The sequence below is a fragment of the Cibotium barometz genome, chromosome 61 (genome assembly GCF_041138505.1).
Source record: "Cibotium barometz isolate CiBa-2024 chromosome 61, ASM4113850v1, whole genome shotgun sequence".
In the NCBI taxonomy this organism is placed as follows: Eukaryota; Viridiplantae; Streptophyta; class Polypodiopsida; order Cyatheales; family Cibotiaceae; genus Cibotium; species Cibotium barometz.
In genome coordinates this window covers 22,872,042-22,886,350 of record NC_141106.1, presented here as the reverse complement: position 1 = coordinate 22,886,350, position 14,309 = coordinate 22,872,042, and the positions used below count along the sequence as shown (strand labels likewise).

At 38.6% G+C, this 14,309-nt stretch overlaps 1 protein-coding gene across 2 annotated transcripts; it reads right to left on the bottom strand.

The window, feature by feature from the left end:
- Window positions 1-3,888: 3,888 nt before the first annotated feature.
- Window positions 3,889-5,274, bottom strand: LOC147604681 (histone H3.3). 2 transcript variants are annotated; one of them, XM_086794458.1, is made up of 5 exons: window positions 5,187-5,274; window positions 4,887-4,973; window positions 4,712-4,788; window positions 4,534-4,624; window positions 3,889-4,234 (listed from the first exon to the last, which is right to left on the bottom strand). In XM_086794458.1, the coding sequence occupies exons 2-5, from the start codon at window positions 4,956-4,958 to the stop codon at window positions 4,064-4,066; spliced, it is 411 nt and encodes a 136-aa protein (XP_086650584.1). In that variant the 5' UTR covers window positions 4,959-4,973; window positions 5,187-5,274; the 3' UTR covers window positions 3,889-4,063. The 2 variants fall into 2 exon arrangements, with proteins under 2 accessions (XP_086650584.1, XP_086650585.1); XM_086794459.1 differs by having other exon boundaries at window positions 5,135-5,193.
- Between the last annotated feature and the right edge of the window lie 9,035 nt (window positions 5,275-14,309).

The window sequence follows — 14,309 nt, the reverse complement described above, 5'->3', positions numbered from 1 at the left end:
ATTAGTGAGGCAAAATCGGGATGATATAAAACGAGATTTGCTAAAAAAGCGTGAGATATTGTTTAAGGCTAAGAGGAAGTTTGAGAGGGAGGGAATTTTCCCTCCTTTACAAAAAGGTGTATTTAATACATGGATTCGAATAGAAGTTTCCCTCCCTACAAAAGTGTAGGTGTGTTTAATGCATTTGGGTGTGTTTAATGCATTCGGGTGTGAAAAGTGACTATCAAGTGTAGGTAAAGTACATTTTGAGGTGAGAAAGAAGAGTTTTTGGATTTAGAAAAAAGAAATAACCTATTTTTCAACATAACGTTGCCTTCTTCCTGATTGGATGCGCTCCTTTTTCTCTCTCTACTAAAAGGCCCTACGAATGACCTCCAAAATGTCCTAATGGGTTAAAGATGGTGTCTACATATTCTCTATAGCTTCCTCTTTGAATTCTTATTTCTTCTTCTTCTCAAGATCTTCTCTTCTTATCAATAAATTAGCATAGGACCATGGCTCTACTTAATCATGCTCATGTACACTTGTTTCTCCTCTTTCTAAACTAAATGGTGTCTACCCTAATGCTAGTCTTCACATGATAGTCTTACGGCTTTGTGACTCTACGAGTTACAATCAAGGCTCAAGGAAAGCAAGCTCGAGGCATGCATAAAACTCAAGGTAAACTTAAGACTCAAGGCTATGGGGGGGAATTATGTTTTAAAATTGAGTAAAATATTCCTCGTACCCATGCTAATATTTTACCTTCTTAATTGCTTCCTCTTGCTTTTTTCATGCATAACGGACAAGGATTTAAGGCACTAGCACAAGTTTGAAACATGCATTTGATTGTCTTCAAGTCACCGTGAAGACACCATTTCACTTGGAATGATTCATATCCTTCAATGTTCACAATATCTTGCCATTACTTTGCCAATTAATCATGTTGCCAAAATTTAATTTATCAAGTTGCCATAAGTTGTCTTTTTAAGTACATGATATACCACATTGTGGGTTTCCTTTGAAACTTCAAAAATATATTGAAGCAAGTATAATTGAAAGTTATGTCTTCTTTTCCACTCTTTTCTTGCCTTCACACTACCATTGTGTCCTCTAAAAAAAACACTTTTTAGTGAAACTCCTCGCTTACAAATTGTGATTAACATGAGGACGTGGTAGCAATGAATTGGATAACGCATTCACCTATTGTATGGCCCTATTTAATTCATCCACTTAACCTAATTTCCTGATATTTTTTACTCCTTGATAATTTTTACTTTAAATTTTGATGTACACTCAAATTCTTTCCGTTGCAATTTTTAAATCAAATGGATGTACAAGGGCTAACATGGAATCGTAAAACTTACATGTAACCCGCTGTTCCCATCTCCAAAAAACAAAAAAAAAACCTCATAAAAATATGTAAATCGTGGAGATGGGAAGAAGGGGGGTTTTGTTTTTTTTTTGACAAATTTTGATAAATAACATTATATATGAAAGCATGGCACTTTAATATTGAAATGATACAGTATATTTTTTTACAATTTTCGCCAAATCACAATGGTATCATTATCTACTCTTATTAAACACAAGCTGATTCCCCCTTCCACGTGGCCAAAGAAAAGCAAGGAGAGGGCCAAGGGATAGGACCAAATGAAAGAAGGAAGTAGTCCAAGAGATAAGGGAACGATTCACGCTTTCCCGTTCTCAACTTTGAATTTTTCATCTCATCACACACACACGCACACATGTGCACCACTTGCACACACATATATATGCACATATGCATAGAAGCAAAACTTCATACTACTAGTAACCTATCCCAAGTAGACCGCTTTTCGTAGGTATATATATTCACAGCTTTTCAAAGGTGACATGGCATTTAATTAATACAACCTTAGTCCCCCACCCCCTCCCTCTCCTCCTTCCTCCCTCTATTCTTATAATGAGCCCTTTGAGGCTTTTTATGGAGAATTGTGAGACCTTAAATAGAAAAGATACGGGTGAATGCATGCAAATAAAAAGGACAAGGAGAGTAGTCATTACATGAACTTTTTCAAGCATTAATCATTATACTAAATAAATTGTGAGACAAATAGAAAGAGTAAGGAGGGTCATCATTTCATCGACTTTATCAAGCTTTAATCATTACATACTAAAATGAAACCTTAGAAACACTCTTATAAAAAATCTCACATAATAGGAGCCTACAATGAGTGAAAAAAGAAATTCAATTAATTAGTTGATGGCTTTTTTGGATTACCTTTGAGTGGAAACATTAGAAAGCATAGAAACTAAAATTAAGGTTTTTTTAAAGCCTTAATCAAATAAATTGAAACGACGTCTACGTTCACTTGGCCTTTGCAAAGGAGAGGAGAAGGGAGACTTCTTCTTCAACCGTGGCATCGTCCAAAACGAAACAATGGGATTCAGAGGCATGGCTCCTCCTCCTTATTACTAGCATGGTAATGGTAATGTGCTCGATGGTTTCTTTTTGGCAAGGAAATTCAACGCAACACTGCAGCTACCCCCGCTCCTCCAACGTTGCCTATCATTGGGCACCTACACTTGTTGGGGTAGAATCAACATCGTTCCCTCTGCGACCTCAACAAGGCGTACGAACCTCTCATGTCCCTAAGGCTGGGCTCCGTCCCTCTCATTGTTGCTTCCACACCGAAATTGGCCAAGCAAATCCTCAAAACCCACAACTAGGCCTTCACGTCCGGAGCCCACTTTGCCGCTGCCGACATCGTTCATGGCTCATGCCTACTCATCACTTTTTCCTATGATCCATACTCGAAATTTCTGTGTCGGCTTTGCACGACCGATCTCTTCACCACCAAATGCCTGGAGAGATTACAGCCCATCAAAACGGAGAAAGTAGGCGACCTCTTGCGATCTGTCCTGGTCGAGAGCAACAAGCTCGTTTCTGTACGTCCATAGCTGCAAATTACCAACATCATCATCTCCCGAATGGTTGTAGGCAAATCGTCTAATGTTGTGCATCCGATGATGGAAGAAATGGAAGCCTTGAGCGTTTTTAAGTTGGGTGCATCCGGTGATGGAAGAAATGTAAGCCTTTGAGCGTTTTTAAGTTGGACGACTTCTTTCCTTTGCTAAATTGGATGGACTTGCAAGGCTACATGAGACTTAACAAGATCACCGCTAACAATGAGCATCCACAAACTGGAATTTAAGAATTTTTATCATGAAAAATTAAAAATATCCATGGCTTTATTATGGTTGTCCTCTTTTCTAAAAGTTGAGTGAATAATTTATCCTAAATAGTTGAGTGAATAGTTGTGAATATATTTCATGAAAATGCATCTCAAACTTTAATCATTACATACTAAAATGAAACCTTAGCACTCTTATTCTAAAAAATCTCACAAATATATCTAATAAAAATGCCAAAAAAAAATCCGTTTTGATGCCCTATTTTTTGGTTTCTTATCCAAAGTAGACATTGCCCAACCTGCTACTTGATCGCACACAAACGTATATGTGAGGACCACACTATCCCCTAAGCCACCCATTAGACGTGAATGAATATAAAGTTGTTAGAGGTGAATGCCTATAAAGTCGTCAAAAACACTATGCAGCCTACCACTTCACCATGTGGGCAATATTGGGAAACTCAGAAACGCTTTCACACAGTAACTCGGATAATTACGTACGTTTTGCAAGAACAAACACAACAGTCACCTTCCATGTATATTTTCGACCTATTTGACTGAATAACGTGGACTGCAATAGACAGATCGGGTCTTTCACCAAATTTTGCATCCATTAATAATCACAAGATCAGGTCCTCCAATGTGGCAAATAATTGTTCAAACGATGCACGTCGTAAAGGAGAAACAACATGACATACAAAAATGGCAGCCACAGTTATATAACAAAATGAAAGGCGCAGTTAACCCCGATTTAAATTATGTAAAACCAGCTGAGTCATCCATTTCAAATCATCTTTTACTAGAATATCCAAAGTATAGAACAGAATTCTAAACAAGAACCAACAGAGACAACCCCCCCTCCTGTACAGCATATTTCATGAGTCTATAGGATACGTCTATGACTATCTCTAGGCACGTTCACCTCGAATTCGTCTTGCCAGCTGGATGTCCTTGGGCATGATGGTAACTCGCTTCGCATGGATAGCACACAGGTTCGTATCCTCAAACAAACCTACAAGGTATGCCTCAGCTGCCTCCTGGAGGGCCAACACGGCATGGCTTTGAAAACGAAGATCAGTCTGCATAGGCATGTATTAAAACCATTTAACACACCAGTATTGTAATCGTGAGCTCTATTTGACACTGTCATCCAAATTCCTGGTTTTACCTTTATTACCTGACAACCTAAACAATTTCTATATCACAAAATCATCTGCAGTTCTGGCATCAGCTTCAGAGAGCTACGGAACATGAACTCTTCAATAACTAACGCTGTAAAACGTGAAAATCCGTGCATACTAACTTACTCGCCGACCCTTACCTACTTTCACGACTCTCTTCCTAGACAATCAAAACAAATGTACGGAACAAACGTTACCTTGAAATCCTGTGCGATTTCTCGCACAAGTCTCTGGAACGGTAGTTTGCGGATCAAAAGCTCGGTACTTTTCTGGTACTTACGGATTTCCCTGCAACGCAAGCAGTCAGGTGAGGAAAAATAACGGGAGCTGGAAAGACACCCTACCGCAAAAGAAATGGACGCTGAGAGGGCGTACCTCAGGGCAACCGTTCCTGGCCTGTATCTATGGGGCTTCTTCACACCACCAGTGGTAGGCGCAGACTTGCGGGCAGCCTGTTCAGAATTAAACAGGAAGCAGCAAGATTTACCAGTTTCTTTGGAAACCAAGCGGCCGGAGCACACAAGTTATAAGAGAAGAATCACATACGCACCTTAGTGGCAAGCTGCTTTCTGGGGGCCTTGCCTCCTGTGGACTTGCGAGCAGTTTGCTTCGTGCGAGCCATGGCAGGAGCCTGACGCTGCAAGAACAGAGAACAAGGGTGAGATCGAAGACGCACTGAGAGGGAACGAACGTCTCGACCAAAAACCCTAGCAGAGACGCATTAACTCCAGCAGCCAATAATACAGTGGGCTGGCATAGACGCGCATCTTGCAGAAGAGATTGCAACAGAGAGCTCACATAGCAAAAGCAGTCACACAAATACCAGGAAACACACAAACATATGGCAAACCTTCGCGGAAGAAATTACACCGGCGCGCTAAAGGAAAATAAAATTCGTGTCTCTCTGGCCCTTTATGGCGCACGCAACAGCCGCCTCGAGAGAAAAAAGTAAGGCAGCTTCTTGACTGTCTGATATATTACCGATCCGTGAAATCAACGATTCATGGTTGTTTCTTATGTGGACGGTACAAGATGCTTTTCGTATCTCATCGACGGTTTTGAACGTCATGAAGAAACACAAAATCCGTGTACACGACGCCCATTGGTTGATTGTTGTAATATCCCACTTGCTTGGAACCTGCGAAATCCACGTGGACGGTTCAAGTTCAATATGAATCACGAAAGAGGACCTTAATTTACAAACTATACATGCGAGAAAATTCCACCTAGAACCAATGCTAGAATAAAAACGACATTTTAGTGTTTTTTTGAACAAACTAGTGGCTTGACCTGCCGTCTCCCTAACGGGCAAGAGTATTTTTATTTGTCGATCACAAATCAATGCAGTAGAGAGATGTGTTGCTCTAGAGTCCCAAGATCACGGGTTCAAGCCCTCAATGCGAAAACGATGGCACGCACGGGTGTATTTTTTTTCTTACTTTCTAATTCCAAACAATTAGGGAAAAAAAAAGAAACGCTCATCTTTGAAGGGTAATTAGGGATAAGCCTTATATTTGAAGCCCATGATGGACCCGATGGTCCCTGGCACGCACGGGTGTATTTTTTTTCTTACTTTCTAATTCCAAACAATTGGGAAAAAAAACGCTCATCTTCGAAGGGTAATTAGGGATAAGCCTTATATTTGAAGCCCATGATGGGCCCCATGGTCCCTGACTTGCCAACCTATATATAAACACACCATGCTTGCCATATATATACTCCTAAAGCACTCAATCTCATTGAATAAAGCACCAAACTTGGCGTAAATAAACAACCAATATTTTAACCCAAAATAAGGTTGACAATCTCAACACACCTGAACAAAGCTTTAAAACAATCTTCGGACAACTAGATTATCTCTCCTTGGAAGCCTATACTCCTCGCCTCTAACTGGCAAAAAAAACATTAAAGGAAAAAACATTAGCTAGTCCAAGATAAACTTTTCATGGAAAAAAAACAACAAAACCTTACAGAACTCATTTGGTGGATCAATATTTGAGGCGAACGGTGTTTGAACAGGCTTGTAGACAGCAAATCGAAAAATTATATATTGTCCAATGCCGATGACTCGAAAATCTAACCTATCATGCTTTTCATAGTCCACAAACATTACATGTACATGAAGTTAATCCGTGATCTTTTGTAATCTCAGACTCAGACTGTAAATTCCAAGGAGCCCAAAACTCTCGTTTTTGTAAGGGTCTCGACCATACAAACCCAACAATAATTTGGGTTCTAAAAAATAAAGATATTCCCTGTTGTTGCAAAAAGAATGTATCAATAACAATATAAATTCATCAAACAAAACACAAAACCTACATAAAAAATGAGTTTCTATATATATCGTAAAACACTGGTGCTCTCTAACAGCTTGATAATTAGAGATGTTGTTGCTTCTCCTTCCCAAAATGGAGGGTCTACAATTCAGCCATGAATATTACATAGACTATGGAAAATAAAAATACCTGAATTATAGCAATCTAAAAAATAATTAGCTTCAATATCTTGGCCATCACCATGATAAACAAATGAAAATAATCTCCTTGCCACCTCCATCCTAAGAAATATACCCCTGATATCAAATATAACACTCACAACACTAATAATTTACACCACCGCTTGAGCAATGAGGGGGCACTCTCTTTTGTGAATCTACATGGTATCTTTAACTAAATGCAAGCATATTTATACACATGAATTCAATAATACCAAAGAGAAGCATCAATGTGAAAGATTACACAGAAAGACAACATAGATTACACATGTTACATCATTGAAAACATTTTTTTCATTGATACAGATATATCTATGATTGTAGTCTCCAGCGTTTGTAAGCTGATATATCAATAGCTTGTTCTCTACCTTTTGGGCATAGATTAAACTTACAACTTGATTTATGCCATTTGAAAAACCTCCTTGTAGATAACTTTGCTTGAACCTTCTATGCTGTTTTCCTATTCCATATGATGATTTACACACACTTCCCCTGCATCAAATGATCTAACATGTGACATAGCAACGTACAACTGTCCATGTGTGAATACTTGGGTGGCCAAGTAAAGTCCCAATACACTCAATGTTTGTCCTTGGGACTTATGTATTGATATACCAAAGGCTTACCGTACAGGAAATTATCTCCTTCTCATGTCAAAAGGCAATTGCAGCATAGTAGGTATGAAAGTTTTCATGGGAATAAAGACCATGTCTCCAATGTTGGTACCTATAATGATTTCTGCTTCTATCACTTTAGTAAACGTTTGCTGATCCAAATGTCAAAAAATAACAAATAGAAACTCACCAACACCCGTCCGCCATCTCAACAATTAGAACCACCGCTTGAGCAACGACGGGGCACTCTCTTTTGTGGATCTACATGGTATCTTTAGCTAAATGCAAGCATATTTATACACATGAATTCAATAATACCAAAGAGAAGCATCAATGTGAAAGATTACACAGAAAGACAACATAGATTACACATGTTACATCATTGAAAACATTTTTTTCATTGATACAGATATATCTATGATTGTAGTCTCCAGCGTTTGTAAGCTGCTATATAAATAGCTTGTTCTCTACCTTTTGGGCATAGATTAAACTTACATCCTGATTTATGCCATTTGAAAAACCTCCTTGTAGACAACATTGGTTGTGAAGACTTCGCTTGAACCTTCTATGTTGCTTTCCTATTCCATATGATGATTTACACACACTTTCACTGCATCAAATGATCTAACACGTGACATAGCAATGTACAACTGTCCATGTGTACTTGGGTGGCCAAGTAAAGTCCCAATACACTCAATGTTTGTCCTTGGGACTTATGTATTGATATACCAAAGGCTTACCTTACAGGAAATTGTCTCCTTCTCATGTCAAAAGGCAATTGCAGCATAGTAGGTATGAAAGTTATCATGGGAATAAAGACCCTGTCTCCAATGTTGGTACCTATAATGATTTCTGCTTCTATCACCTTTGAGTTGAATTGCTTACATATCAATCTTGTACTATTAGAAAGTCCCCACCGAGGATCCAAATTGCAGAGCAGCATGATAGGAGCGTTGATCTTTAGAATCAAGCGATGAGGAGGGTAACCACCACCTAAGTTCAAAATGTTCAAGTACTCAATTGGGTACAATATTGTGTCATTCTCAAAAGAAGCAACCGAATCAACACTGAGGTATTCTCTTTCAAGACCGGGCAATGCACTCAAGGCTAGTTCATTAACCTCATCAACCTATACTAACATGATATCATTGGAAACTGGTTAGTGATTATCAACCTAATACTAATGAGATTCTTGTAATCATTGTTACAATCAGGGCAATTGCAAATTGATTAGTGATTATCAACCTAATACCAACAATGAGATACTTGTAATCACTGTTACACTCAGGGCAATCGCAACAATTGGATTATATGCTAACATGGTACCATTGACCTTCTATTGAGATACTTTGTATCTTAAACAGTAACTCATCTCATCCACAATTTCCAAACATGAAGGATTGCCTTAATAATGTTGAATAATTTTCTCCCCTTCGAGCAATCGTGATGTATGTCTCTTTGATGATCCATGGATATTGTAAGATGTGAGAAAATGACTTATAAATGCAAAAGATTCATATGCGAGTTGCAAATTACAAAGATATTAGTAGCGGTCAACCTATCTCTTGTTTTTGTTTGAAGAACTCAAGCAAATCTCCACCTATACGAGTGCCGGTTTGTGAATCTCCAGTAAGTGCGTGGAGAAGATCTACCATAGATCTATTAATCCTTGCATCCAATAGGGTGTACTTTAATGTATTGCCACAATCTCTCCACCAAGTTGGTGGTGTCGACATTTCCATAATGAAACAGTCATCCAAATTTAGGCCACCTCCTCCTCCATATATAATTATGACCACACCACCCATTTGTTACATATCGCATGGTATTAATAGTTGTGTGCTGAATACCACTCTAGAAGCTGACTATACTTTATCTCAAAGTCCTCTTCTGTGATAGTGTGCATGAGATTACGCATAGATGTTAAATACATCACGTATCTCTTTTGGAATCTAAATTTAAGGTACACAATCCAATTTAAGCTCTCTACGAAATATTGAGTCACATAAAAGCATAAATGCATTGTTAAAGTAAACATGGACTAGTAATTTTAACTCAGACCAACCCAAGTTTACTTTCCCAGTCCGAGTTTACTTTTGCTGCCACCGACAGAGACCATACTGCTCTGCTTGGCAAAGTAAGCTTAGACTGGGAAAGTAAAATCGGACCAAATCAAGTTTACAAACCCAGCCCAAGTTTACATTCCCAGTTTGAGTTTACTTTTGCCTAGAGACCACACTGCTATGCATGGCAAAGTAAGCTTGGACTGGGAAAGTAAGCTCGGACCGGTCCGAGTTTACTTTTTTGGGTAGAGGATTATGATTTCTATCAAGCAAAGTAAACTCAGAGACTAGGAAAGTAAACTTCAGACTGGTCCAAATTTACTTTATCATGTACATCATGCAAGAATGGAAAACAACACACCACAACCTAGAGGAATATTGATTCATGCTTTTGAAATCATACATGTGGAAGAATATTCTCCACCCATACCTTCTTCATATGAAACTAACATACTAAAACATGGCATGCTATTTGTTGAGACGATAGCCTCCATCATCAATAATTCAACAATGTGTATCTTCATACACGACCTTAAGTATTGCATCAAGCTCTTGTTGTGACTTGTCAATCACAATAGCAAGGGCTGAACATTATCCATCCTTTGAAAAATAATGTGAAGTGTCAATGATAAGGCTCTTGATTGCTACCCGGGTCATTTAAGCATATCATTCCGATTTGGTTTGGTAGTAGAACTACAACATATAATATTAGGCCAAAGACATTTGTTTTAAAGGTGCTATCTATGGTCCAAAAAATTATTATGCAAGAAGCATGTGGCCATTTGGAACATCCATTCATCTTGTATAATAAGAATAATGGCATATCCTTGCATTAGGATAATATGGTTGACAATATAGCACCTACATGAGAGTGTCAAATGTTAAACAAGTGAAAGAACAATACCTTAGTGACATGATGGATGCTAAACAAATGACATATTATGGTGCCTTATTTTGTTCACATAGCTCGATGTACATTACAGTACAATCATCTTTTGAGATTTTTCTTACAAAGAGTGATGGATCTTGTTATATTGAATAGAATTAGTATTTAAGTTAACAAATGTCATTGATATATTACCTACATTGCGTACTCCATATGACATCAAAGCCACTTCCTTTGGGATTGTTCCAAATGAATTCTCTCCTTTGACATTGACATCTTTGCCACATGTCGAGATGTGCTGATGTCAAATAAATCTTTTATGTAACATTTAATGACCTTTGGATGAACAAGTGATATGAATATCTACGATTTCTTGGCACATGTTCTTCCATGTAACATTTAATGACCTTTGGATGAACAGGTAAGTGATATGAATCTCTATAACTTCCTGGCACATGTCCTTCATGAGTAGAGTATATATGAATCAAAGAATCTAAATTGCCACTTGGATACTCCACTTGAACCTTGAATGAGACAACCACAGTTCTTGGTTAATCTTAATTTCCTATAATGGTTTCCTTTCAGCTAGCTCTACCACATCCTTGGCACATGTAATCAACCACAAGCTTACATGCACCGTTCTTTTTTGTTAATCGAACCATTACTAGTCTAACCTTGTGCTCAATCATTATCTCTTTTTAAGTGATTTTCCACATTTGCCTTATCTGCAGATAACACCTTTGCTTGTACCCTTTTTTGGCTTGACATTCAAATTCTCCTCCATGGTTTAATCTCTTAAACCAAAAGTGTTGATGAAGCCCCTAATAAAAGAGGTGGGGATCCCATGCTTTCTAATATTAGTACACAATCTAGATTTGCTTGTTTCTATTGTCTCATTCACTCCTTGGTGATAATCATCCTCCACAATATAATGAGACAATGCCACAATGCTTCCCCACTCTTCTAAGCATGCAATACTTAGCTTTGGTGTGCTATTCACAAGCAAAGGCAATGTGCACCATCTTCTTTCATCCCCAAGCAAACGTCATCCATCATTCTTCTTGATTTCTTTAAATCAAGATAACCTCTAGAATCATGAGCTTTCAAGGTTTCTAATGTGCCTATCACATCTCCTTAAATTGATCTCATCACATAAAGTTATAGCTTGCCTTGTCAAATGAATAGTATTTAAGAGACAAATATAACATTTAATTGGGTGAAACAATGTTGCTTTGATTGGATTGAACATGAATACTTTGATTGGTGTCTCAGAAGAGATTTTCCACGTCTGAATCATCACTTGATGAGAGAAGCGATTTCTATCACCATTGGAGCACCCATGGCGATGGACCGATGACACGGAAGCCTGGACACCAAGATTGAGGCAACTGCGAGGAAAACTGTTGGAGCTCTTTTTTGGCCAGGTTTACTAACAGTAAACTAGGCCCGTCAAGAAAATGGTCGGCCACCCAAAAATTAGCCTGTTCGGAAGCTCGTGCTACATTTATGTCAACTTTAGGCGCCAATTGTGGTGGCGGTAGGCTGATGGGATGTTTGAATTTAGATTTTGGCCTAGTTTACTAAAACTAAACTGAAAAAGGGGTGCCAAAAAAATTATGCACAGGTAGTGCTTTTTCTTTCCATCGCCAACTTCTCTGCTCATCACATGCTCTGTTCATATCCATTTCACTTTTTCTCAGGTTATGCCCTTTGGAAGCCCATGCATGTCTTTTTCTCTACCCCACGCAACCTAAAGGGGGCTGGGATGAAAGATTAGGTGGATCCGACATCCACAATGGCTTGTCTTCATACATTGGTGAATTATCAGGTCAAGTCAACATTCTAGGCTATACGACAATTAAGGGAATGGATGGCGATGATGCCATGCACAAAGTAGGGGATGATGAGAGCGATTGGAGTACAGATGCGGATTCAATGTCCTCCTTAGGTGAAACTAGCAATGACCAAGATAGTTTTGACGGAAATAGGAATGACGGGGATGCATCATGTCTAGTTGAGGATTTCAGTCTGATCAATGCCTGGAGAATAGGAAAAATGAGTAAAATCCCTTCTTGTATACTTCTCATGTATACTTTTCCTTTAGGTTTTCTCGATGTAAAGAAGTGGAGAAGGTTGAAATATAGTTTGTGTCTTGTGCCACAGTGTGAAACGCTTGTGCCTAAAATCCACTACTCCCCAATTGTAGATTGTGCCACTTGAGGATTGGTCAAGCATAATATTAGCCGCACCTGTGAAAGATGGGCCTCATCAAAGTGTGATAGCCACATTGAATTTGATCAAAACAAAGTGTTGTACAGCTATTAACAAGCATGACATTCCTATGGAATTTGTGAAAGAGATCATTTCTCAGTGTGATGGAAGCCAGCAGCATGCCTATGGTCCATTCAATGTGCATTCCTCAAACATTGATCGAGCTAAAGGATGTAGTCAAGCATTGTTAATGAGCAGGTCTAATGTGCAAGTCACCTTGGATGATATTATCCAAATCAAGCACAAAGTGAGATGAAGTAAAATGGTCTAAAAACAAGGTTGTGTAAAATGGTCTAAACAAGGTTGTGTATGAGTATGTTTACCATCACAATGGAGAAGAAAAGAGAAAGGGATCAATACAGGCTTTGAAAGTCAAAGAAGTCTGGTTTCCCATTTAAAGTGTACATAAAGTGTCAAGATGGTATGGATGAAGTTTCCATAGTTGTCATCAATGGCATTCATAAGGGTCATGTTCCTAGCTTGCGTAGTGATCTCTACAATCTACCTAGGCATGAATGACCTCTTTGATGTGGGTTCGTCTCAACATGTGGCAAAGATGACAGCACATCCAAAGAGGAATGGCAAATAGAGAAGGCATCACCTTTAGAGCTGGTCATCTATAGATTCTTCATGATACCAAAGGATATCTAGTCGATTCAATATCAGAGGCTTTGCCAAGGCAGACATTTAAGTGACAATTGGAAGGCAATGCTCAAGGAGGCGCTTACCCTAAAGGATCAAAAGAAGGTAATTGATAACCCTCGATTATTGGGTGTCTATGTAGCTTTGCATAATAGTATTTCATTCATGTGAAGCAAAATGTTATATGCAGGTTTTGTACGTCTAGCCCTATAATTCACATGCGTGCGAGAACAAGGATAAGCCTTTTATCGTCATCATTCAAGATGACTGGGATGCTACAAATGGCAACAATGATATTTTCATGCAACAAATCTTGGGTTGTGGATAGCACTTTCAAAACCAATGTGTTTGGTCACCCATTGCACGCTACCATTTTGCCCAGTCAACATGACATTGGAATACCTATTTGGTTCACGCTATGCATGAATGATGTTGGTACAAATCAAGAAAGCATTGACTTGGAGATCACTATAAGGATGGTGTTCTCTAGATTAAATACCAGCAGCCATTATCATTGACAAGTGTCCACAAGAGCTACACTCTATTCTTCAATGGCAGGTTGTTGGACATGTATTGCTATGCTGTTTTCATGTCAAGAAGGCATGGGTTGAAACCTACTACTGCAAGTATGTTTTGGTTTGCTTCATTTGGGTTTCACATGTTCAAAAAGTATATTATATAGTGTACTAGCTTACTTTGCATAACCCTCATGCACAAATTGTGTGCAGGTACCAAAAGAGCTAAGGGATCACATTTACAACTCCTTGAGCAATCTTATGCACTCACCTAGCGAGGAGTTGTTTTGATGCAAGGTTTAGGGTGCTACTAATTGACTACTCGGCTCACATGAATGTCCAACGGTATCTATCCAATGGATGGTGTGGCCATACATCTATTTGGCGAAGGAGGTGGATGAAGTTTGGATGTCTTTTCTATCATGGTAATTTTAACACTACCAACTTGGTGGAGAGGCTATGGTAGTACATAAAATATACCTTGTTAG